Raw genomic sequence first — 27,662 nt, forward strand, 5'->3', positions numbered from 1 at the left:
ACCTCTAGGTGATTTCTATAAATTTGAAGTCCAATGATTTCACTTATTAAAGTGGACAAACAAGTTACATGTTCCGGACCTAGGTGACAGTTACAAAAACTATCTAAAAGGCAAAAACACTCTAACCACGAATGAGAGGATTCAATACATTTTATAAATGCCTCAAAAGAACTCTTTTCTTATTCTCATTCTATCTCCATGTCTGGACTTGAGTATTGTGAACAATTGCAGTTTGGTCTAAAGATTTAGTCCATCACTATGAATTACCACACGTCACAAAATGACTTAAATCACTAGTGCTAAGTAAGTGGTAGGACCTTATGATTGAATAAATACTGGTTTTCTAGAATTGTAAAAAACCTCAGAAAGTGTATAGTTTTGCCTCAGTCATTTTGCAGGTGTGGGAAATAAACAAGAGGTGAAGGGACTTGCCCAAGATCTCCTAAGTTCATGGCAGAGCGGCAAGTTTATTTGTGATCTAAGGTTGTTCTACAATACCATGAGTTCAAGTCAAAACTTAAAATGGACTTGATTTTCGACTTTGTTTAAACCTGAAATTTAAAAAACTGAGCAAGATCCAGCCCAAAATAGCAAAAAGGTTTTCTGAATACACACTTTTCGCTGACAGTCAACTAGAAACCAAATAGAATAGAAATGTTTCTATCAGAGAGATCATGGGTGTATCATGAAAAGTAAATGTAACGATGCCAGCCTTCAGATTCCCTAGGATATTTTAAAACTCTCAAGCACTTCATCGTTTAGGGTCACTGGAGAAAATTACTTTTATGCAAACAAAGGAACACACATCTGGAAAAGGAGCTAAAGAAAAATTTGGCAGTTCTTATCTATTTTATTCCCTGAAGAAATGTGCTGACCATTAACTTCATAAGTTGAATATTATAAATGGAAAAAGGAAGAAATAGAAATCCACCCAGTTCTGGAATCATGGATGGAGTTCTGGAAGATGATTTGATCTTGTAATCTTTTTTACTGGTCCTCTCTTGGCACTCACTGTCTTCTGCTTAGCTGGATTATATCTTCCACTGAAATAAATAAGTGTTCATCATAATTTTTCAGTCACCATTATGTACAACAAAAACATTATAGGCCACACAGGGAGAAATGTATATTGTACCTTGTTCCCCACCCCCCAACCCAATAGACCCTCACATGGAAACCTTCCTGTGAATAGTTTCTGCTTACAGGGCAAATCTTAGGCAGCCTTCTGTTATAGCATATCATCTCCACAGCTACAGAGGCATACAGCTTGCGGGTAGATAATTCAAAGGCTGGGAAGCAGCGTGTCAGGTGCCCTAATGTGGAAAGTTCTGTCTAATGAGGGATAAGACAGATCCATGGATTCCTTTTCTTAGATTTCCATGAGATCCTTTTTCCATTAATGACTTATGTGGCATTAAAAAGCCAACCTACCTTACACTCTGACTTGAGAGAGTAAAAGGCCACTGCAATTTCCTAAAAACCTCTTCTAGTTAGGGGGTGATGCAGTAAAATGATGAGTAAGAACCTGTCATTTTCTCCTCATTAAAATGAAGGATAAAATTCTCTTCTGCATAAAAGTGATGACAAATTGGCAAATATGGTTAGAAGCAACTTTATCAAAACTCTGGAAATTAACGAAAGTGTTGCAACAATCCTGGAGAATTTATAAAATAACAACAACAGAAACAAATGGCTGAAACTTCGAACACTGAGCTTTGCAGCATTTTAACTTGCCCTATGCCTATCCACTGTTCCCCCGGCTCTCATCCCCAGCTCCATGGCAGCCTTGAAAACCAAGAGTGCACAATTGCAGTGAAAACCCAGTAGCCTGGCAGACACCATAAGGGGCAGAATAGGGCTGGAGCTCCTTTTAACACCTATTTCATTCCGAGAGGAGTTTCATTATTTAAATAGTCTGGTGATTACTTGAAACACCACTTACAAAGCTATCTTTATTTGACCTAACTTGGAGATGGTCCAGTGTAAATAGCCTTTTCCCTAGGGGCATGGAACAATAAGAAACCATTGTTTAATTTCAGAGCTGCAGGGAGTTAGTAGATAACAATTGAGGAAAAAAATAGGCTTACCAGGAAGCTTAAAAGGAAAAGCTGAGAGGCCAGGCTCAGTGACTCTCACTTGTAATCCCAGCACTTTGGGAGGCTAAGGGAGGCAAGTGGATCACTTGAGGCCAGGAGTATGAGACCAGCCTGGCCAGTATGACGAAACCCCACCTGTACTAAGAATACAAAAAAAAAAAAAATTAGCCAGGCGTGGTGCTGCATGCCTGTAATCTCAGCCACTTGGGAGGATGAGACATGAGAATCACTTGAGCCTAAGGCAGAGGTTGCAGTGAGCTGAGATCATGCCTAGGCAACAGAGTGAGACTCTGTCTCCTAAAAAAAGGAACAGCTGCGAAATGAGTGTTAATAAGCTCCATTATATTTCTTGGAATCTAGAAGAGCATACACATGTGTAACTGTGGGGATGCATAGGACTGTGTGCATACTCAGGAAAGGCCTGAAAAGTCCCTAAGCTTTTGCCTCTGGCTGACCTTGAGGCTCTGCACAAGCAGGAAGTAAAGAATAAGGTAGAGTTGTAATTTGCCTGACCAGCTGTTGAAGGCATGCTCCAACACACACACACAGAGCCCATCAGCAAAGGCTAGGAGATTTATTGATTCTAGGCATTTAAAGAAATCTGTTCAATTATTAGCTGACCCCTAAGCTAACTCAGCAGAGACTTCAGTGTCCACCCCAACAAAGAATACAGATTTTACATAATTATTTCAGAAAAGTCACTAAACAAGCAGCCGCAAAAACAGTGACAACAACAAACCCTGGGGAGGGGAAAGAAACTAATATACAGAGTGGCCACGTTATATTTTTTAAAACATCCAGTTTTCAAAAAAAAATTACAATATATGAGACGAGACAAAAAAAATGGCTCTTATACAAGAAAAAAAGCAACTAATAAACACTTTCCCTGAGGAAGTCCAGATGTTAGACTTAATAGAGAAAGACTTTAAATCTACTATTTAAATATGTTTAAAGAACTAAAGGAAATCATATCTATAGAGGAAATTATAAGAATGATGTCTCACCAAATCAAGAATACTAATAAGAGAAAGAAATTATTTAAAAAGAACCAAATAGGCATTCTGGAGTTGAAAAAGAAAATAACTGAAATGAAGAATTCACTAGAAGAGCTCAACAGCAGATTGGAGTAGGCACAAGATTCAGTGAAGTTAAAGATTTGTCAACTAAGATCGTCTGGTTTGAGCAACAGATAACAAAGAATAAAGTGAAGGAAATTAAAATATTTTCCCCCAAAATATAGTTCTTTGACATATTTTGAAATGTCAGTCTCTTGGCCAGCAGGCAGAAATGGCCTTACAAAGCTGTCTTAAGTGGGGAACATTTGCATTAATGTGGAGAATCTCCACTAATGCAGCTATGCCACTTCCCCTTTCTATGCTTTTCCCCAGATCTAGGAGAGATTGAAAGTCTGACACATTTAAAAGTCTGAGAAGAAACATTTACCATCTATTCTCTTTGATGGTGGCTTCATCTACATAAAAAGTCCACCTTTGTTTGCTAAACCTCTTCTCCCTGCTCCTATAACCTTTTTTAAAATCAGAATCTAAGCCCCTACTCTTTCTGTAACTTCAAAATGGTATATAAGTTTCTATAACTCATTGGGAAGTTGGGTCTTCATTCTGAAGCATGTATACATATTAAATAAATTTGTGTGCCTTTTCTCCTATTAATAAATCTGATTCATGTCTGTGATCTTTAGTAAACTTTAGGGGCAAGAGCCTATGGCCCCCACTAAAGAAAACTGAACAGTCTCAGAGACCTGTAAAACACCATCAACTATACCAACATATGTATAATGAGTGTCCCAGAAGGCGAGGGTAAAGAGTAAAGGACAGATAGATTATTTGAAAAATAATAGCTAAAAATTTCCCAAATTTCATTAAAAATATTGATCTACAAATTTAAGAAAGCTAACAAATTCCAAGATGAATATCCAGACACATCATAATCAAACTATCAAAAGCCAACACAAAGAGGGAATCTTGAAAGCAGCTAGAATGAAGCAACTCAGTCTGTATAAGGGATCTTCAATAGGAGTAACAACTGATTTCTCATCAGAAACTATGAAGGCCTGAAGGCAGTGAGATGAAATATTCAAAGTGCTAAAGGAAAAAGACTTTCAGCTAAGAATCCTATATGCAACAAAACTATCCTTCTAAAATAAAAGAAAAATTAAGACATTTCCAGATAAGGAAAAACAGAAGGAATTAATCATCAGTGAACCTGCCCTATAAAAAATAGTAGAGATTTTTGTGTTGAAATAAAAGGACATTTGATAGTAGTGTAAATTCACATGAAAAAATAAAGAAAACTAGTAAAGGTAACTACATAGGTAAACATAAAAATAGGATAAATGTGGTTTTTGTTTGTAATTCTTTTTAAATCTCCTAACTGATTAAGAAAATAACTGCAGGAGCAATAATTGTAAATCTGTTGATGGAAACAAAATGTATAAAGTTGTAATTTGTATGACATTAACAACACAAAGTAAAGTGGAAGGAATGGAGCTACATAGGAAAGATCTTTTGGTACACTACTGAAATTAAGTTGATTTGAACCTAAAGTAGATTGTTATAAATTAATATCCTAATTGTAATTCCCAGGGCAACCACTGAGACCAAGACCAGATGGCTTCACTGGTAAATTCTACCAAACATACACATGTAAAACCAATCCTTCGTGCACACTTCATAAAAATGAAATAGGAGAGAACACCTTCCTACTTATTTTATGAGGCAAATATTACTCTTATTTTCTTGTTTCTGCTTGTTTGGGGTTTGGTTTGCTCCTCTTTTTCAAGTTTCTTAAGGTAGAAGATTTGATTTTTTATTTGAAATGATTCCTTTAAAAATATATTTACAGCTATAAATTTATCTCTAAGCACTAAACCTAATAAAGAAAATCTATGAACAAAATTTACAGCCAACATTATATTTAATGTAAAAACCAAAAGCTTTCTATCTAAGATAAGGAACAAGTTAAGGATGTTCACTATTACCACTTCTATTCAACATTGTATAGAATTAGGCAAGAAAAATAGATAAAAGGCATCCAAATTAGAAGAAAAAAAAGGAGTAAAAAAAGAAGAAAAAGAAGAAGAAAAAACGGAGTAAAATGATCTCTATTTAGGTGACATGTTCTTATGTATAGAAAATACTAAGGCATACACATACACATACACATACAGACACAGACACATGCATACATTTATGAGATCTAGGGTTTCTGGATTTAAGATCAATATGCAAAAATCACCTGTATTTCTAGACAATGCAATATATAGTCCTAAAATGAAATTTGAAACATAATTCTATTTCAAACTGCATCAAAAAGAATACAGCATTAGGAATAAATTTAGCCAAAGAATTACAAGATTTGTACACTAAAATCTATAAACTATCTATGAAAGAAATTAAAGAAGATCTAAATAAATAGAAAGAAATTCATGTTCTTGGATTAGAAGACTTAATATTGTTAAGATGGCAATACTACCCAAAGTGATCTACAGATTCAACACACTCTTCATCAAAACACCAGCTATATTTTGTGAAGAAACTGACAAGTGGATCCTAAATCCACATGGAAATTAAAGGGACTCTGAATAACCAAAACAATCTTGAAAAAGAACAATAAAATTTGAGTACTCACACTTCTTGATTTTAAACTCACTAAAAAGTTAGTCATCCAGACAACAAGGTATTGGCATAAGGATAGGGTTATAGATCAATGAAATACAACTGGGAGTCTAACAGTAAACCCATATGTTATGGTCAATTGTTTTTTTACAAGACTGCCAAGACCATTTAATTAGCAAAGTATAGCGTCTTCAACCTACGATGCTAGGACAACTGAATAAATACAGGCAAAAGAGTGAAATTGGATGTCTGCCTCATATCATATACAAAAATGAACTCAAAATGGGTGAAAAGGGAGCTTAAACTATAAAACTCTTAGAAGAAAACCCAAAGAAAACTCTTTGGGTTTCTAAAGAGATCATCAAGAAAGTAAAAATATCATCCATAGAATGGGGGAAAAAAATTGTAACTCTTTTATCTGATAAGCTCTGAGACCCAGAATATAAAATGCTCTCAATGCAACGTAACAGAGACAAACAAGCCAATTTAATAATAGGCAAAGGACTTGAATAGACATTTCTCCAAAGAAGATACAGTTGTCCCTCTATATCCATGGGTGATTGGTTCCAGGACCCCCATGGATACCAAGATTCACAGATGCTCAAGTCCCTTACATAAAATGGTGTCATATTTCTATATAATGTACACACATAATCCAGTATACTTTAACTCATCTCTAGATTACTTATACATAATACAAAAGTAGATGCTACATAAATAGATGTTATACTGTATTGGGTTCTTAATAATAATACAATAATAATAAATAATTTTTATTATTGTTTTTTCCCCAATTTTTTTGATCCACAGTTGGTTGAATTCATGGATGCAGAATTCATGCATATGGAAGGCTACCTGTATAGAAATGGCCAACAAGTACAAGAAAAGATGTTCAACATCATTAGTCATTAGGAAAGTGCAAATCAAAACCACAGTAAGATACCACCTCACATCCACTAGGATGGTTAAATTTCTTTTAAATAAAGGACAACGTGTTGACAAGGATGTGGAGAAACTGGAACCCTGATACATTGCTGACAGAAATATAAAATGGTACAGCCACTACAGAAAACAGCTTGGCAGTTCCTCGAAAAGATAAACAGAATGGAATTAATGCAGCAATTCCACTTTTAGGCATGCACCAAAGAGAATTAAAAACATTTACACACAAAACTTGTACAGGGATGTTCATAGTAGCATTATTCAAAACAGTGAAGAGGTGTAAACATGTAAATATCTATCAGCTGATGATTTGGTAAATAAAATGTGGTATATCCAAAAACTGGAATATTACTCCACCACAAAAAGGAATAAAGAACTCGCATATGTTCCAACATGGATGAACCTTGTCCAAAAACTGGAATATTACTCCACCACAAAAAAGAATAAAGAACTCGCATATGTTCCAACATGGCTGAACCTTGAAAATGTTATACTAAGTGGCATAAGTTAAACACACAAGTTCACATATTGTGTGAGCTCCCATTTACAGTTGGAAATGTGCCACATAACATTTCAGTCAGCAATGGACTGCATATATGACAGTATTCCTGTAAGATAATACTGTATTTGTACTATACCTGTTCTATATTTAGATACACAAATACTTACCGTTGTGTTACAATTATCAGAGTGTTCAGTACAGTAATATGCTGTACAGGTTTGTAACTTAGGAGCAATAGGCTATACCATATAGCTAGGTGTGTAGTTGGCTCTACCATCTGGGTTTTTGTAAGCACACTCTATGATGTTTGCACAATGACAAAATTGCCTTATGACACACTTCTCACAACATGTCCCCATCATTAAGGGACACGTGATTGACTATATTTGAAATAACAAGACCAGAGAAAACCATAAAGACAGAAAGCAGATTAGTAATTGCCAGGAGTTAGTGGAAGGGGGTTTGGTAACTAACTGCTCATTCATATAGGCTTTCTTTCTGGGGTGATGAAAATGTTCTGGAATCCATTAGCAATGATGCTTGCATGACCCCATGAACATACTAAAAATCACTCAGTTGTACACTTTATTATTTTTATTTTAAAAAAATTTTTAATGAGGTCTGGCTCTGTTGCCCAAGCTGCAATGAAGTGGCACGAATATAGCTCACTGCATGCAGCTCAACTCCTGGGCTCAAGTGATTGTCCTGCCTTGGCCTTTCAAAGTGCTAAGGATACAGAGTTGTAGGCTAAAAGGATAATTTTTTTGGTATATGAATAATATCTCAATAAAATAAATTTTTAAAATGTGCTTTGGGAATAATTTATTTCCTGTTAAAATTTTATTTAGTTTATTAATCATGTTTAAAAAATGATTTCTTCTGGTGAAATATGGAATTAATCACAATCATTCAATTATTATATTTAATTAATATGGCTCATTATAGATATTACTTATAGTATGAAATGATTTTCTATTACATTAAGGATGTTTCAAGTAGCTTCCAAAATATGGCTCATTTCTAAAAGATCTAACTAACATGATGACACTAATGTCTTAATAATAACTGACTAATGACACTAATGATGAAGCTGAGGTACTTTACTGGTAAAAGATATTTAATCTCCTAGATGTCTTTTAGAGCAGTGTTTTCCAAACTGCAGAATGCAACTCATTAGTGGATTGATTTACTGAAATTACAATAGCAATATAAAAATAACAGAAAAGGAAACAACAGAAGAGGAAAAAGAATATATATTAATAAAAAGAACAGAAAAGGGGCCAGGTGCAGTGATTCATGCCTGTAATCCCAGCACTTTAGGAGGCCAAGGTGGGAAACTGCTTGAGCCCAGGAGATTAAGACCAGCCTGAAAAACATGGCAAGACTCTGTCTATATTCTCTACAAAAAAATCAAAAAATTAGCTGGACATGGTGGCTCATGCCTATAGTCCTAGCTATCAGGAGGCTGAGGCAGGCAGGGGGATCTCTTGAGCCTGGGAGTTTAGGGTTACAGTGAGCAATCACTATACCACTGCACTCTAGCTGGGGCAACAGCGCAAGACCTGTCTCTTTAAAAAAAGAAAAAAAAAAAAAAACAGAAAAAGAAATATCAATATGCATCACACATAATAAGAGAAAATATTCTTTCATAAATTGTAAAGTATAGAAATATATATGTGGGTATAGGATCACAATATGGTGTCAGTCATGGTCAAGAAAGTTTGGAAACCATTCTATGCTCCTGAGTATTATGGTTTTTAAATAAATAATAGTGGCTAAGCCTCCTGCAAGTTTATATTATTAATAGCATAACAGTCACTTGCAGTTCCAAATTATTGTCATATGTATTTTTCTGTCCTCACAAATCAATACATTGTTACTCTGCAGATTATTTATATTCAATAAAGTACTATAGTAATAATAATAGTTAATGTTTATTGAACAAGGGATTTAAAAAAATAATCTCTAATTCTCATACCAATCGTTCGTTTTGGGTTTCATCTCTTCATCTTATGGGTGAGAAAATGGAATCTGAGAGTGGTTACTTATATAAAACCACATTAAATAATAAGAAACGGAGACAAACACTGATTGGTCTATCTGCTCCAAAGTCAGTGCCGATTTTCATTTACACGTGTCTCCCCTTTATCCATGGTTTTACTTTCCACAGTTTCAGTTACCTGTGGTCAGCCACAGTCTAAATATAGGTGATTATGGTACAATAAGCTATTTTGAGAGAGAGAGAGAGAGAGATAGAGAGAGAGACAGAGACCACATTCATATAACTTTTATTACAGTATGCTGTTATAATTAAGTTGTATTATTAGTTACTGCTAATCTCTTCCTATGCCTAATTTGTAAATTTAATTTTATCATAGATATCTATGTATGTTAAAAAAATAGTATACATAGGGTGCAGTACTATCCATGGTTTTGGTATCCACTGGTGGTCTTTGGAATGTATCTCCTTTGGGTAAGAAAGGACTACTGTACCACCTTGCTTCTCACTATTTTTTTAAACACTGTAGTGTATTAGTCATACAGTATTTATACTGCTATTTTGACTCAAGAATTTCCATAGTCTATCTGGACTGTCTCAACTTTATTAATAAAAAAAATTTAAAATGATTATAAAATATACCTATTCTTATATAAAACCTAAGAGGCATAAATATAAGTCATCCACAATTTCACTAACCTATTTTGTACTATAATTTTTGTTTACTATTATAGGTAAGCATTTTTCTATGTCAGCTATGTACTTGACTAGAATGTAATTTTTGCAACTTCCTAATATCAATATAGTTATTGACTTATTCTTTTAATATTGGATATTTTGGTTGTGTTATCTCTACTGTAGCTGCTTTTTAACAAAATCAAAATCAGAAGGATGTGCCCCTAACAATCTGCCTCTTACCAAGTCCTAGAATCAATTTCCCTCAGGTTCTTTTGCTCCAGGGCACCAGCGGCTCCTTGGTTATTTTCTTCCTTTAGGGCTTTTAGTCACTTTAAAACTGTTCATAAGCAGAAAAAAATGAGGTTTCACACTAAAGAAAAAAATAAACTTTAGTTTTCTATTTTTAGGAACTATTCCTGTGGTATCAGTTTTGAGCTCCTTGCTTTTGGGAATATGATTTTTCATAGTTAATACACACCATGGGGCACAGTCAATAAAGTTACCTATTGACTTGTCTAGACTTTTTTGGCAACTTACAAAACTTATCCTAAAAAGACTTTCTCCTATTTAATCTTAAAGAGCCTTTTGTCAAATTGGTATATGTAAAGATCTCTAGAATACATCCTTCAACAGCAGTATAGATATCTTGTTCATTTGTGGCCATAATACATAGTAGTATGTCTACATAGTAGGACTATAATAGCTAATATTAAATCAGGCACTATCCCTTTCTGCTAGATTTTTAAAAGAGAATTTCACATTTACATGGGTATTTTCAAATGTTCTGATTTGTTCTGAACATTAGAAAAAATGGGATTAAGTCAATATTTTAATATTAGTACGTAAGAGAATATCAACCAAAGCAAACATTAAAGGCCATGGAGACTTGATTAAAAGTTCATAAATCATAAATGTACCAACTCATAAATTATAATAAAGCAAATACTGATGTAACCACCACTTAGGTCAATCACTAGAATATTATCATCATACTGGAAAATGGCATCATGTCACTCACAATTATTATTCACTTCTTCCTTCCCATTGGTATTAATAATTACTAGCCTGTCTTCTGACATCACAGTTTTGTCTGACTTTGAACTTTAAATGAATGGGATCACATTGTACGTATTCTTTTATTTCTGACCTATTTCACTCAATACTGAGAATTATCCATAACATTGTATGAGTTATAGTTTGTTCGTATTGCTGTTATTATTCATATATATATATATAATTTTTATCCATCCCATTACTGATGGACATTTAGGCTGTATTCAGTTTTGAACTGTCAAGAATAAAGTGCTATGAACATTCTTGTTCTTTTGGTGTAAATGTATGCACCATTCTATTTGATATATTACTGGAATTGTTGGGTTATAGAGAAGGTGTATGATCAGTTAAATATAGAAAGTAATGCTAAAATGTATTTGATATGGTTTGACCCTGTGTCCCCAACCCAAATCTCATGTTGAATTGTAATCCCTGGTGCTGGGGAAGTGACCTGGGGGGAGATAATTGAATCCTGGGGGCAGATCTCCCCCTTAGTGTTCTTGTGATAGTGGGTTCTCACGAAATCTGGTTTTTTGAAAATGTGTAGCACTTCCCCATTCACTCTCTCTTCTGCTCTGCCATGTGAAGAAGGCGCTTGCTTCCCCTTCGCCCTTCCACCATGGTTGTAAGTTTCCTGAGGCCTCCCCAACCATGTTTCCTACACAGCCTGTGGGACTGTGATTCAATTAAACTTCTTTTCTTCATAAATTACCCAGTCTCAGGTAGTTCTTTATAGCAGTGTGAAAACAAACTAATAGAGTATTCCAAAGTGGTTGTATAAATTTATACTCCTACTAGCAGTGTATGAGAATCCCCTATTCCTCCACATCCTTGATAACACTTGAAATCATCCATCTTCAAAATTTGTGGTTATATCTTGTAATTTTAATTTGCATTCTGCTGATGAGTAATGATGCTGAGTCTCTCTTCACATGTCCTTTGGTCATCTGGATATCCCATTCTGTGAGATGCGTAATACCATAACTTCCTTTAAAGACTCAAATTTGAGTCATCAACAAAAGGAGGATACTAACTTCCAGAGTTAAGCCAGTAAGAAAAACAATATTTTGAAGTAGTACCAATTATCTAATCATCCACTAATTTGGATGATTATAGAGATATTTCTATGTTTCTATTAGATGAATGATTTGCATTGTTTATAGTTTCAGAGTGAAGGTTTTTTTTTTTCCATTTGACCATTCATTTAGTCATAAATTCATTCAAAAATTATTAAACACCGATTTATGCCAGGCACTGTATTCAACATTAAGTTTCATCAGAGGTGGAAGTGATTGATCTGGGATCAAGCACAAGCAGTGCTGGAGGGCACAAACCAGCTGAATGGGCAGGTATCCCAGACCATGTCATCCACCTCAATGCCCCAGCGCCTTAAGCTCAGTTCAGACCTGTGGTGTGGAGGGCCTCACAGACAAGCTGATCATCAGCCTGATTCACCGCTGCTGCTACATAAGAGGGTGGGGAGGAATGAGTTTGGCACCCAGGTGATCTGCTTGGTTGTCCTTTGGTAGTAACTTGTCCAATTTTGACAGTAAGTGGACAAGTATCTTAGCCATGACCTGGAAAGGACATGATAAACAGAAGCTCAGATTCCCCAGGGATAAGAGTCTGGGTCATCCTGCCAGAGGAATAAAAGGCCCACACTTGAGTCACGGATAAATCAGCTTGGTACATGGGGCTGCGGCTGCGCAATAGCCCTACTCTCTCTGCCCAAACCTGGTTCCTAGCCTTCCCCCACAGGTGTTGATCCTAAGAACGCTCACTAATAAACTTCCTGGCCAGGTGCAGTGGCTCATGCTTGTAATCTCAGCACTTTGGGAGGTTGAGGCGGGAGTATCTTTTGAGGTCAGAAGTTCGAGACCAGCCTGACCAACATGGTGAAACTCTGTCTCTACTAAAAATACAAAAATTAGCCAGGAATAGTGGCACACACCTGTAATCTCAGCTATTTGGGAGGCTGAGGCAGAATAATAATTTGAATCCAGGAGGCACAGGTTGCAGTGAGCAGAGATTGCACCACTGCACTCCAACCTGGGTTACGAAGACTCCATCTTATAATAAATACATAAATAAATACATAAGGCCAGGCACGGTGGCTCACACCTATAATCCCAGCACCTTGGGAGGCAAAGGTGAGTGGATCACCTGAGGTCAGGAGTTCGAGACCAGCCTGACCAACATGGAGAAATCCCGTCTCTACTAAAAACACAAAATTAGCTGGGCATGGTGGCATGTGTCTGTAATCCCAGCTACTCGGGAGGTTGAGGAAAGAGAATCACTGGAACCTGGGAGGCAGAGGTTGCAGTGAGCCAAGATCGTGCCATTGCACTCCAGCCTGGCAATAAGAGCTAAACTCCATCTCAATAAATAAATAAATAAATAAAATAAACTTCCTACCTGCTGATTCCTGTTTCAGAGTCTACTCCCTGAGAGATCCGACTCCCAGCAATATTCAATGGAAAACCAAACTGCCCTCATAGACCTATATTCTGGTGACATATATGTGTGTATGTGCTAATATATGATTAGAATAAAGAAGTTTAACTTTCATTTTTGAAATATTTCCCTCTTCACTATTTAAGCAAATTTGAATAACAGAGGTAATATATTTTTAGAACAGATTTGAATTGGAAAATAAATCTGAACTTCAAGATATTAATAAAAATATTTAGGGTGGTTGTGCAGAAAAGTCAACAGAGCAGGCTTGAGACTACTGTCTTTGGAAAAGCTTGCTTGCGAGGTTGGCCCTTGGCTGGTATCTGGAAACTTACTGGTAAACAGTTCCCTACACTGATATAAACCTTTTCCCAAATGAAAAGAATGATTCACTATGCCTATGCTGTTTGTACAAACAATGTGGTTTATACTGAACACCTGCTTTCCTGCCGGGAGTCTGGAATTTTGGTGCACGCCAGGCAGACGAAGCCTATGTGATCTGCTCCCAGTAGAAACATTAGGTGCTAAGTATCTAATGAGCTTCTCTGGTAGATAAAACTTCAAGTACTGTCATACTTGTTGTTGTAATTTTTTGCTGGAGGAATTATGTATGTCTTATGTGGCCCTAACTTGGAGAAAACTTTTGGAAGCTTGAGCCTAATTTTCTGAGAATTCATCCCATGAGCTTTATCCCTTTGTTGATTTTGCTTTGTTTTCCTTGGCTAAGGATGGAAGGAAGGAAGGAAAGAAGGAAGGAAGGAAGGAAGGAAGGAAGGAAGGAAGGAAGGAAGGAAAGAAGGAAGGAAGGAAGGAAGGAAAGAAATATATATTAGCCATAAGTACAAATATATGCCAATCCTTATGAATTCTTCTAGCGCATCATTGAATATGGGAGTGGTCTTGGGGACTCTGACAGTATATGAATTCTTCTAGTGAACCATTGAATATGGATGGGAGTGGTCTTGGGGACTCGGACACAGTGATTATTGGACAAAATGTTGCTACCTCATTAATCTCCACCAAGGAAATTTGCTATACTTGAGTGGCTCTTACCTTGACCTATATTTAAAAAGGATTCTGACTTATAGCTGATTCACATCTTGGCTTAATTTTTTATAGTGTTAAGTTACATATTAATGTTTTCCCCTACATAGGATAAAGTTACTCAGACAAGGATTACCTGAGTAATTCTTCTGTATTTAGGACCAGGGAAAATTACGTGTAGATATAACCTTCTAAACTCACAAAACATCTTCCTGGTTTTTTTTTCTTAAGAGACAGTGTCTTGCTCTGGCAACCAGGCTGGACTGCAGTGGTGCAATTGTGGCTCACTGCAGCCTTGAACTCCTGGGCTCGGGTGATCCTCCCGTCTCAGCCTCCCAAGCAGCTGGGACTACAGTGCACACCATCACACCCAGTCAATTTTTCTAATTTTTTGTAGAGACAGAGTCTTGCAATGTTTCCCAAGTTGGTCTTGAACTTGAGGCCTCAAGCAATCCTCCCGCCTCAGCCTCCCAAAATGTTGTACGACAGGCATGAGCCACTGCACCAGGCCCTCTGTTCTTTATCTATCTTAAATTGGTTTTATTTACATAGGAAAACAGTTTAAACTGCACTGGCATCTACGTTTATTTTAGTGTCCACTCCAGTGAACATATTTCCTGACTAAAAAGGGTAGGGCTGATGCTGTAATTGTTTAGGCATGCCTTGTCTTATTATGCTTCACTTTATTGTGCTTCAAAGATACTGCATTTTCTTACAAATTGAAGATTTGCGGCAACCCTCTGTTCAGCAAGTCGATCAGCACCATTTTTTCAATAGCATATGTTCATTTCATACCTGTGTCATATTTTGGTAATTCTCACAATATTTCAAACTTTTAAATTATTACTATATCTGTTATGGTGATCAGTGATCTTTGATGTTACTACTGTAATTGTTTTGGGGAGCCATAAACCATGCCCATATAAAACAGCAAACTGTTTAATAAAGGTATATATGTTCTGACTGCTCTACCAACCAGCCATTCCCGGGTCTCTCTCCCTCTCTTTAGGCTTCTCTATTCACTAAGACACAGCAATATTGAAATTAGGCCAATTAATAGCCCTACTATGGTGCTGAAGTAAAAGGAAGAGTTGCACATCTCTCACTTTAATTTGGCTAGAAATGATAAGCTTAGTCATTTAGTGAGGAAGGTATGTTGAAAGCTGAGATGGGCTGAAAGCTAGGCCTCTTGTGCCAAACAGTTAAGCCAAAGTGTAAATGCAAAGGGAAGATTCTTAAAAGAAATTAAAAGCACCACGTTAGTGAACACACAAATGATAAGGAAGCAAAACAGCCTTTTGCTGACATGGAGAAAATGTGAGTGGTCTGGATAGAAGACCAAAGAAGCCACAATATTCTCTTAAGCCAAAACCTAATCAAGAGGAAGGCCCTAAATCCCTTCAACTCTATGAAGGCTGAGAGAAGTGAGACAGCTGCAGAAGAAAAGCTAGAAGCCAGCAGAGGATGGTTCATGAGGCTTAAGGAAAGAAGCCCCCTCCATAACATAAAAGTACCAAGTGAAGTAGCAAGTGTTGATGTCATACCTGTTGCTGCAATTTTTTGCTGGAGGAATTAAGTATGTCTTATGTGCTGCAGCAAGTTACCCAGATGAAGGCAATTACACTAACCAACAGATTTTCAATGTACACAAAACAACCTTCTGTTGGAAAAGGATGCCAGCTGAGAAAAATGGGAAATTCTGGTCTTCTCCATTATTATCAAACCTCTGAAGATTCTGGAAATCCCCCTATCTCAGACCCACAGTCCATGTGACTTTAAAAATAAAATGTGGAGGAAACTGTGAAAACCATGTCACCTAGACATTCCTAGCTAGAGAGGAGAAGACAATGCCTGGCTTCGAAGCATCAAAAAAAACAGGTTGACTTGTCTAATGCAGCCGGTGACTTTATGTTGAAGCTAATGCTCATTTACCATTCTGAAAATCCTAGGAATTATGCTAAACCTAATATTCCTGTACTCTGTAAATGAAACAACAAAGCCCAGATGACAGCACAAGAGTTTAGAGTTTACAGCATGGTTTATTGAATATTTTAAGCCCAGTGTTGAGACCTACTGCTTAGAAAATAAGATTCCTTTCAAAATATTATAACTCTTTGATAATGTACCTGGTTACATCCAAGAACTCTGTGGGAGATACACAAGAAGATAAATGTTGCTTAAATGCCTGTTAACATAACATCTATTCTGCTGCCCACTTATCAAGGAGTAATTTTAACTTTCAAGTCTTATTATTTAAGAAATACATTTCATAAGGTTATATCTGCCACAGATAGTGATTCCTCTGACGGGTCTGGGAGAAAACCTTCTGGAAAGGATTCATCATTCTAGATGCCACTAAGAACATTTGTTATTTATGGGAGGAGGTAGAAAAATGTCAACATTAAAAGAAGTTTGGAAGAAGTTGATTCCAGCCCTCACAGATGACTATGAAGGGTGCAAGACTTCAGTGGAGGAAGTAACGGTAGATGTTTTGGAAATAGCAAGAGAACTAGAATTTGAAGTAGAGCCTGAAGAGGTGACTGACTTGCTGCAATCTGACAATAAAATTTGAATGGATGAGGAGTTGCTTCTTACAAATGAGCAAAGAAAGTGGTCTCTTGAGATGAAATCTGCTCCTGGTAAAGATGCTGTGATGTCATTTTTGAAATGACAGCAAAGGATTTAGAATATTCTATGGACTTGGTCGATAAAGCAGCAGCAGACTTTGAAAGGATTATGCCAATTTTGAAAGAAGTTCTACTGTAGGTAAAATGCTATCAAACCACAACACAAATGACAGAGACATCTTTCATAAAAGAGTCAATCGGTGCATCAAACTTCGTTGTTGCCCTCTTCTCAGAATTTGCCACAGGCACTTCAGCTTTCAGCAACCACCACTCTGATTCATCAGGAGCCATCAACATCAAGGCAAGACCCTCCACCAGCAAAGAGATTATAACTCACTGAAGGCTCAGATGATCAATAGCATTTTTCAGCATAGAATCTTTTAAAATTAAGATATTTACATTGTTTTTAGACATAATGCTAATGCACACTTAATAGACTACAGTAATGGTATAATGGTATAAAAATAACTTTTATATATACTGAGAAACCCCAAAATTTGTATAACTCACTTCATTGTGATACTAGCTTCATTACAGTGGTCCGGAACCAAACCCATAATATCTCCAAGGTATGACTATGTTTATGTCATTGTTAATGGTGTAGTGTTTAAGCTCTCCTAGGTACATATTATTTTAGTTTAAAAACTAATATATTATTGTGCTTGAGGACCAAAAATGTATCTGAGATCTAAAAAAAAATGTGTATAAATAGTGGAACAGATCACAACTTCTTTAAGTTCTCTTACCATCTGCAATTTTATATTGTTGCTATAAAACCTAGACGTTCTGCTTCCAAAATATAGTGGACACCTGTTTTGTCAGTGGCATTTATGTGCAAATGTAATTAATTAGAAAGAAAATATGTAGCTAGACTTACGTTTTCACTAGATTCTCTTGCATCCTAGGCAGTTGATCCATCTGTTGCCTTTTAGAAACTTGATGTAAACCAGAACCCTGAAATACAAAAATTTGAGTGTTTATCCTCTTAGTACATAATTGATTTCAGAAATAAGAGAGATAGTCAATTCTCAATTAACTCTCCCATAACCTGGTTTTTCTGTAGCATATGTAAGAGAAGCTTTTTGTGTGTGAGCTAAGATATTAGATCATTTGATATGAGTGACAGGTTTGGGTATATTGGAACAGAAAATAGAATTCATTCATTCCTTCAGCTAATGTTATGGAGCATCTACTATATGCTGCCACTACATTAAGCACTTAGGTACAAAGACAAATGGGTCCTAGTTCTATTGGGGAAACAACAAAATAAATAGGTGACTATAATTAAGTGCCTTGATAGAGATGTGCACAGGTGCTTTGTAAGCATACAGGAGATGTAGTTAATTGAGGGTTTGGGGGGCTCCACATGGAAGAGTAGCCAATTAAGAACTAAGGAAAGGATATTCTAGGTAGAAGGAACAGTAAGGACCTCAGGTATAAAGCAGTAGATATATCCAGAAACTGCACATAGCATTTGGTCTAACGGCAGTCTAGGATATTAGCAGGGACAAGCTTGCAGAGACAGGTACAGCCAAGTTGGAGAGGACCCTATAGAGACCACACCACAGAGCTTTGCTGTGATCCTCTGGGTAATGCAAACTGAAGGTTTTTAACAGGAAACAACACTATTGTATCTGTATTTCAGAATGATAGGCAGCAGAGAAGAAAAATGGGTGCGGCAGAGTTAGTTAAGACTTTGGTCACTATGCTGTTGACATTATATCTAAAGTACTAAATTTAAACCTAAGTACTACATTTAAACCTAGGGAGCCACATTTTTAAATGAACAATAACAGAATTGTCCAAAAAGGCAGCTGAAATACCTGGGCAGTCTGGAACCTATGTTATGGGAATGGCTAATGTAACTTAATATTTTAGCTTAGAAAACAAAACAAAACAAAAAACTAAGGGAAGACTGAGAGGCATTTACAAATCTTTGAAAACCTATCTTGCAGGAAGAGTGTAGACTTGTTCTTATTCTTCAGAGGATGTAACTAAAACCAATGGATTTTAAGGAAGTTTCAGGAAAGGAGAATAAGAGGCATCATATGATATTTTAACAATTTTAACAATTAGAACTTCCCGATAATGAAACAGAAAAGCCTCAGATTCCTTATCTGTGAGCTAAAAGCATTATATTCCTCAACCTCTCACAGCCATTGCTAAAATTCTATGTTTACGAGGATAGAAGCTAAAGCTTAAGTTTATTATGTGTTGCAAAAAGCTCTAATCAGTCTTTCTGCCTGACTTTAAGTAATGTAACGTACCTATGTATTAAAAAGCAATGTCCGTAGTGTTCTTACGTTGTGCATATCAGAAGACTCCCAAGAGGGGGAAACTCAGTTTCATTCAAAACAGTGAATCAAGAGTGAGACAAAGCCACAGAGAGGACAGCAGCAGAAGGATAAACAGCACACTCAGCAAATAGCTCTAGTTATCTACCAATGAATCAATTATTTATGTATTCAGCCTGGGAAGAACTGCAAATCATCCGTTAACCTTTCCAATCACCATAGTATCCACATGGTTACAACTGTCCTTCACTATAGAGATTAACAATTCACTCTAGAGTGAAAATCCTTATTAACATTTATACTGGGGACAGGATTAACATCTTCCTGGGAAGCTGTTAAAATAGGCTTTTATCGTATGTTCAGTGATCCTGTGGAGTCAGAGTAGGATTATTTCACATAAGTGAATTTTTCAGATAAACAAAGGTAAATGAATGCCTTGGGGACAAAAGACTTTACTTTTAACCTTAAAAGAATCCTTCAACAATGTTTTATATATCACCTTTTTCTTAATAACTTGGGCTTAATATTATGAACATAAATTTCTATTTTATGTTCAGTTCAGTAAAGAATTTTGCATATTTCCTTTTTGCCACTCTTTGTGAAAGGGAATAGAAAGCATGAGTCACCCTGCCTGACCTCAGGGAGGAACCTACAGCTGAGTGAAGCAAACAGATTTACCAGCAATAAGGGACCAGGAGGAAGGCTAAGGCAAGCAGAAATTCTGGTGTCCCTGTCACAGAGGGGCTCGGAAAATCAGAAAAGAAACATAGGAAAGTGATATTCACCATTTACTGGAATTTAAAACCTACTATGTGCCAGAAACTTCACCCAGCACTGCACATGTATTATTTCTCTACATACTCACAAAACCCCTGCAAGATACTGATACTTTCTTTTCACAGGTGAGGAAGGAAATTAAGGCCCAGAAAGGTCACATAATAGCAAGTGCAGAGCTGGGATTCAGATTCAGATTTGCAATCCCACTACAGTCTGGTCTTTTCATCACGTCATGGCCCCATAGAGAGGTAGCGTTTGTGCTAGACCTTGAAGGAAGTGGAATTGGCATGTATGAGAAGGAGCACATTCCAAGCACATAGTCTGAGGAAAGGCATAAGGTTGCCTGTGTTCTAGGAGGAATCAATGCATCCAGCCCAGTATCAAGGACCATGAAGTTTAAGCTAATCATCCATTTTACAGACAAGAGACTGCAAGAGCTGATCCTATCTTGTCTCAATTTCTTCTTGTTTACCTTAGTCAACACCGCAACACACACTTCCCTTTACCCATGATAGACCTTTCTCAAAATTTTCTAAATATCGCCCTATTGGCTTTAATCCCCAAACCTAATGCTCTTCCTCTCAATCCTTTCATTAATCCCTCTAGATATTCGGGATCAGTGACTAGCAGATTATTCTTCATGCTACTCCCATCCTCAATATCCTCTACCTCCTTGTCAGACCTAGTTGTGTCTTCAGGACTCCAATCCTCTTTTCGGCTCTTTTTCCCTTGATCGTCACTGTTGAACTTCACAGCTATATCCTAGACTATTTTTTCTTTTCCCACTGTATATTCTTCCCAATGCATTTCATTCATTCAATGACTTCATTTTTTTTTTTTTTTTTTTTTTTTTTTGAGACAGAGTCTCGCTCTGTCGCCCAGGCTGGAGTGCAGTGGTGCGATCTCGGCTCACTATAAGCTCCGCCTCCCGGGTTTACGCCATTCTCCTGCCTCAGCCTCCGGAGTAGCTGGGACTACAGGCGCCCGCCACCTCGCCCGGCTAGTTTTTTGTATTTTCGGTAGAGATGGGGTTTCACCGTGTTAGCCAGGATGGTCTTGATCTCCTGACCTCGTGATCCACCTGCCTCGCCCTCCCAAAGTGCTGTGATTACAGGCGTGAACCACCATGCCTGGCCTACTTCACTTTTTATATGTTAACAATTTTCAAATCTTTATTTGTTTCCTGAGAGTCATATATCCAACTGCTCTTTGGACACTTCCATTTGGATAATACACACTGAAAACTGAGTTTACATCCTAATCTTAAAACATTACCAAAATAAGATTAATACTGATTACATATTTAAATGTCAGATATTATGCTATACAAATACTAAAAGATGTGGTGAATGCTGTGAAACATTGAGATGGTCTTTTTAACTATAACATTAGAAATCATAAATAAAAGATAGCTCTGACAAGGTCAAAACAAAAACTCTACAATACCAACAATATCATAAATAAAACTGAAAGGCAAATGAATAGCTTGAAAATAGATGCAACATCTTTCATAACTTACTGATCACCTCCCTGTCCTGTATTTATAAGTACGCACTTCTACCAACAGCAATTCTGATCTCTCAGACCTTACCATGCATTATTATAAAGTGAAGTGCCTTGAATTTCATGATAGTACAGAGATAGCAGCTACCAGTTGGAATTCTAGTGATTAGGGATGAAACCAAAAGGATAATTAAGGAAGCAAATATGAAAAATAATATCTTAATTTGGAAAACTGTTATGTCCTTTTTACTTTTTTTTTTTTTTTTGAGATTGAGTCTTGCTCTGTCATCCAGGCTGGAGTGCAGTGGTGTGATCTCGGCTCACTGCAACCTCCGCCTCTCAGGTTCAAGCTATTCTCCTGCCTCACCTCCAAGTAGCTGGGACTACAGGTGCTCACCACCAGGCCCAGCTAATTTTTGGCATTTCTTGTAGAGACAGGGTTTCACTATGTTGGTCAGGCTGGTCTCAAACGCCTGACCTCGTGATCCGACCGCCTCGGCTTCCCAAAGTGCTGGGATTAGAGGCTTGAGCCACCACACCCAGCCCTTTTTATCTTTTATACAAGTTGTGTATTTTCTTGTCTACCCACCATATTTAGAAACTTAATTCCAACATCTGCTTCTCTCCCAAACCAAAACAAAACCTAGAAAAGTGAAAAATGTAATTTATAGTAAGAAGAAACACTTAGAATTTGGAAATAAAAAAGAGTTACCTGACACATTTCAGCTAGGTATGTACGGCGTTCATTGCTGATCTTCTGGTAAGCCTATGTGAAGATACAAAAGTAAAGGGTCCAGCATATGAGAAGATTAGCAATACTAGCAAGACTAAGTTAAGGTGTATGTCTCTATAGTATAGGAAATAGTTTTGTAAGCATTTTGTGATAATTATAGAGTAGGTTTGTAGATAACATTAGAAATAATGGCAGTTTCAAAGGAATTGCTAAGTATATAGAGTAAAAACGAACCTTTGATTCTTGTTCCAGTTTAAGTGCATAGTATTTCACTTGACTTTCAAGAGTCCTCTTTTCTTTTTCTAGCTGTTTAAGTAATGTGTTTAAGGATTCCTGAAAATGTAAATAGTAAAATTTTATATGTATTCATGTTCTAAACAAAATAAGAAATGACCATCAATGTATTCACTAGCAAATGCCTTGTATACCTAACATTCTGTGATTTCATAATTCTATGATGTGTACTTTTTTTTTTTTTTTTCCAGACAGAGTCTCACTCTCACCCAGGCTGGAGTGCAATGGCGTGATCTTGGCTCACTGCAACCTCTGCCTCCCAGGTTCAAGCGATTCTCTTGCCTTAGGCTCCCAAGTAGCTGGGATTACAGGCACCTGCCACCATGCCAGGCTAACTTTTTGTATTTTCAGTAGAGACATGGTTTCACCATGTTGGCCAGGCTGGTCTCGAACTCCTGACCTCAGCCTGGTCAGGCAGGTGATCCACCTGCCTCAGCCTCCCAAAGTGCTGGGATTACAGGCGTGAGCCACTGCACCAAGCCGATGTGTACTTTTTAAGTAATGGCAATAATCACAATATTTATTGAACCCTAACAATATGTCATGTGTTGTACTAAGTGCTTTTCTTTTTTTCATAGTAAGCTATCTTTATTTGAAAAACGGTATCGTACAAACCTAACACTGTCTATCAAACTTCAATAAGGGCAATTTCAGCATCAACTAATGAATAGTAGCTCAACTAACAAGAGACCAATCAAAAGCACTTTCAGAGGAGCAGCACTGGCTGATGTTCTGCTGGGGCTGTGGGCATTCAGAACCCGGCTACAGGGAAAACAGAACCAAACCCGCTGGTGCTTTGGACCCAAGCCCTCACATCGTGACCTGCCTCCCTCCTGGGAGCCCTGGCACTTCCAGGTTCCTTTGGCACTTCCTGGCCCCTGTGGGGGCAGGAACTTGGCCTCACAGTCAGCTGGCTTCTGCCTGTTGTGGTCATTTTTTTTTTTCCAGAGTGCCCAGAGTGCTCTCTCAGCGGACATGGCAGTCACCCAGCTTTCCTGAGGTGTTTTCTCATGGAAGAGGGTCTTGTTATGAAAACTGGAAGTGTCTTTCTTCAATTCTTGGGCCAGTTTTTGGAACAGCTTGTAGCAGTGTGATAGAAGCAGTTCCAGTTTTCAGCTGCCTTGTGGAGTCTCTGGTCGGGGTCCAGGCAGTAGGTGTCCTCCTCCATGGACGGCTGCTGAGGCCCCATCATGTGTTCTCCGTGCAGTTCAGATAGAGTGGGGAGGGTCAGCTCCAGCTTCAGGAACTCCCCCTCAGGCTGTGTCCTTGCACCCTGCAGAAAGGCCTGCTCCCTGGCGTGGTGGCTCACACCTGTAATCCCAGCACTTTGGGAGGCCGAGGCAGGTAGATCACTTGAGCTCAGAAGTTCGAGACCAGCCTGGCCAACATGGCGAAACCCCGTCTCTACTAAAAATACAAAAATTAGCCAGGCATGGTGGCACATGCCTGTAATCCCAGCTACTCGGGAGGCTGAGGAAGGAGAATCACTTGAACCCAGGAGGCAGAGGTTGAAGTGAGCCAAGATCGTGCCACTGCATTCCAAGCTGGGTGGCAGAGCAAGACTCCATGAAAAAAATGGAAAGGCCTGCTTGCCGATCAGACTTTGGACTTGTCCTGTGAATTCTTTCCTTCTTTGGATTTCTTCCCACAATTGCATTCTGCTTCTCCAACTACCCCTCAGGAAATAAGAAGGATGCACCTATGCTACCATTGTCATCCACAGTCTTCAGAGGAACTTGTGGCCGGGACGCTGGGGGACCCACTATGTCCTTCGCTGATCCCCATTCACTGCCAAGTCCCCGTCCTCCACGTAGTCTCTTACCACCCTTGAGCAGATACAGGGCGCTCAGCACGGTGTGGGCCAGGGAGGTCAGTTGTCTCACTCCAGTATTCATGGGCTGTTTCATTCTTGCCTTGGTCTGCTCCGGCCTTTCCTTCTTCTCCTTCTTTGCCTGCAAGTGTTGCTTCCATCTTGCAATTTCTTGGCTGGGCAGTTGTGCAGGTTGCTGATGGTCAGTGCTGTCATTCAGATCATCTGCAGTTTGTCCTTAAAGATCTCCAGCGTGCTGTGAAGTGTGAGGGATGTGATTTGCATCAGTCACTTGGGGAAGTTCAGGAGGCCTGTTTTTTCATGCTTTTCTCAGAAGCTCACTGTTTTAGTTTGTTCTCATGCTGCTATGAAGAAATACCCGACACTGGGTAATTTATAAAGAAAAGAGGTTTAATTGACTCATGGTTCTGCATGGCTGGGGAGGCCTCAGGAAACTTACAATCATGGTGGAAGGCACCTCTTCACAAAACGGCAGGAGAGAGAATGAGACCAAGCAGGTGAAATGCCAGACACTTATAAAGCCATCAGATCTTGTAAGAACTCGCTATCAGGGGCCGGGCGCGGTGGCTCAAGCCTGTAATCCCAGCACTTTGGGAGGCCGAGACGGGCGGATCACGAGGTGAGGAGATCAAGACCATCCTGGCTAACACGGTGAAACCCCGTCTCTACTAAAAAATACAAAAAACTAGCCGGGCGAGGTGGCGGGCGCCTGTAGTCCCAGCTACTCGGGAGGCTGAGGCAGGAGAATGGCGTAAACCCAGGAGGCGGAGCTTGCAGTGAGCTGAGATCCGGCCACTGCACTCCAGCCTGGGTGACAGAGCAAGACTCCATCTCAAAAAAAAAAAAAAAAAAAAAGAACTCGCTATCATGAGAACAGCATGAGGGAAACAGCCCCCATAATCAATGACCTCCACCTGGTCTCGCCCTTGACATGTGGAATTATTACAATTCAAGATGAGATTTGGGTGGGAACACAGAGCCAAACCATATCACTCAGTCATGTCCTGAAGGGAAGCCCTGCTCATTTCATTTAGAATCCTTCAAGCAGAGGTTTTGGAGCAGTCAAGGACTGACCTCCAGCATGGGTGATACGAGGCCCCCACTGGCCTGGGGTGCTGACCACATCTTGGCCCTGGCCTTTCTGTGGACCTCACCCTGGTCTGAACCCCTCTGGGCCGTCTCTTCCCTTCTTCTCACTGCATGTCATCTCCTGATCATAAAGGCCACCACAGCAGCACATGTCCGATCACCCAGAGTGTCCATAGGTTCCCTGGCACTAGTCCTAGGCTGCACATCACTAATTACTACTGCCCACAGGTGGGCCAGCAGAAGCTGGGTGGGCATTGTGTGGCAGACAGAGGGGCTCTGTGGTTCCTGAGGGCTCTGCAGCTCTGCTTCCATTTGCCAGTGGCCTGTGGGCCAGAGCTTACCACTAGTGTTCTGTCTCTAACACAAACAAGGGCCTATCGACCAGGTAGACCACTCACTGAGCTGGGGGTAGGGGAGGCACCTGGTATTATAGAAAACTGTATTCTTGATTTTGCTGTACAAATAGAAAGTGACATTACTTACGCAATGCCTTGGAGGAGTGGAAAGAGCTCATGGCAGCCCCTAGCTCAGGCCACTCCAGGCCCCATCTAGCCCTACAGCACAGCTACAAGGTCAAAGCAGGGCTATGTTATAGCCCTGTGTCCACACATAATCATCTCGGGGCAGTGTGGTGGCCACCCCTGGTGAGGCTCATTACCCTAATTTCAAGTTTCCTTCTGCTTCAGGGAAGCCTGGTCTGGCCTACAAAGATTCTGTCTACCAGCTGGGCATGGTGGCTCATGCCTGTAATTCCAGCACTTTGGGAGGCTGAGGCAGGCAGATCATAAGGTCAAGAGATTGAGACCATCCTGGTCAACATGGTGAAACCTCGTCTCTACTAAAAATACAAAAATTAGCTGGGCGTGGTGGCGCACACCTGTAGTCCCAGCTACTTGAGAGGCTAAGGCAGGTGAATCACTTGAACCTGGGAGGTGGGGGTTGCAGTGAGTCAAGATGGCACCACTGTACTCCACCCTGGCAACAGAGCAAGACTCCACCAAAAAAAAAAAAAAGAAAAAAAAGAAAAACAATCTTTCTACCTTACTAGATGGAGCTCTTTGTAAAAGGGACTATGTTTTCTTCATCTCCATATCCCCAGTAGCTAGCCAGTGCCCAGTATACACTAAGGCTCAGTCAACGGCTTATTTTCTTATCTACTCTGACTTAGGACATGTCACTTCCCCTCTTGACCTCCATATTCAGACCTGTGAATGAGTAAGTGGGCAAAGGTCCCTCTAGCTTTAAAACCCCTCCAATATAGAGAGAACTCAGAAACCAGAACCAGAAGCTGAGGAACGGCGAATGGAGCATTTTCCCTGGTGTGATGGATGAGACTGTAGATCTGGTTACTAGGGTGATTTTTTTGCCACTTGAAAGTCCCTGCAGAATGTGACCCTAGTTTTCAAATCAGACTCTAGAATGATCTTCAGTGTTGGTGGTTTTGCTTTTGTTTTGAGACTGTTATTGACACAGCAGCTTCTGGAAATCTTTTTCATGGAGAGTATGGGGGCTTCTTTGGCCAAATTGGGTGGGTGCAGGCTCCATCAGCTCGGCAGCTGCTCTCTGGGCCACAGCCTGTCTGCTGAGTCCTGCTCCCCTACAGAGGTTTTTGTCAGAGGCATCTGAACAAGAGCAACTCCATCTTGAATACAGGCTGGGTAAAATAAGGCTGAGACCTACTGGGCTGCATTCCCAGGAGGTTAGACACTCTTAGTCACAGAATGAAATAGGCTGACACAAGGTACAGGTCACAAAGACTTTGTCAATAAAAGGATGCAGTAAAGAAATGGGGCAAAACCCACCAAAACTTGAGATGGCAACAAAAGTAACCTCTGGTTATCCTCACTGCTCATTATATGCTAATTATAATGTATTAGCATACTAAAAGACACTTCTATCAGCACCATGACAGTTTATAAATGCCATGGTAACATCAGGAAATTACCTGTATAGTCTTAAAACGGAAGGAACCCTCATTTCCAGGAATTGCCCACCCCTTTCCCGGAAAACTCATGAATAATCCACTCCTTTAGCATATAATCAAGAAATAAGCAAAAAAAAAAAAAAATAGCCAGTCAGCACCCCTGGGGGCTGCTCTGCTGATGGAGTGG

At 38.9% G+C, this 27,662-nt stretch overlaps 1 protein-coding gene across 8 annotated transcripts in view; it reads right to left on the minus strand.

Annotated features, from left to right (window-relative positions):
* Positions 1 to 820: 820 nt before the first annotated feature.
* CCDC169 (coiled-coil domain containing 169) overlaps positions 821 to 27,662 on the minus strand; it is a 68,101-nt gene continuing 41,259 nt past the window's right edge. For 6 of the 8 annotated variants that reach the window (XM_031655786.1, XM_031655785.1, XM_009191777.4 and 3 more), the window contains 4 exons: positions 22,572 to 22,670; positions 22,317 to 22,370; positions 17,908 to 17,984; positions 821 to 1,043 (listed from right to left, as the gene is read on the minus strand). In XM_031655786.1, the coding sequence (XP_031511646.1) occupies positions 944 to 1,043; positions 17,908 to 17,984; positions 22,317 to 22,370; positions 22,572 to 22,670 (330 nt within the window). In that variant the 3' untranslated portion in view covers positions 821 to 943. The other 2 variants (XR_004178654.1, XR_004178655.1) reach the window with 2 other exon arrangements.

Source organism: Papio anubis, chromosome 15 (assembly GCF_008728515.1).
Source record: "Papio anubis isolate 15944 chromosome 15, Panubis1.0, whole genome shotgun sequence".
NCBI lineage: Eukaryota > Metazoa > Chordata > Mammalia > Primates > Cercopithecidae > Papio > Papio anubis.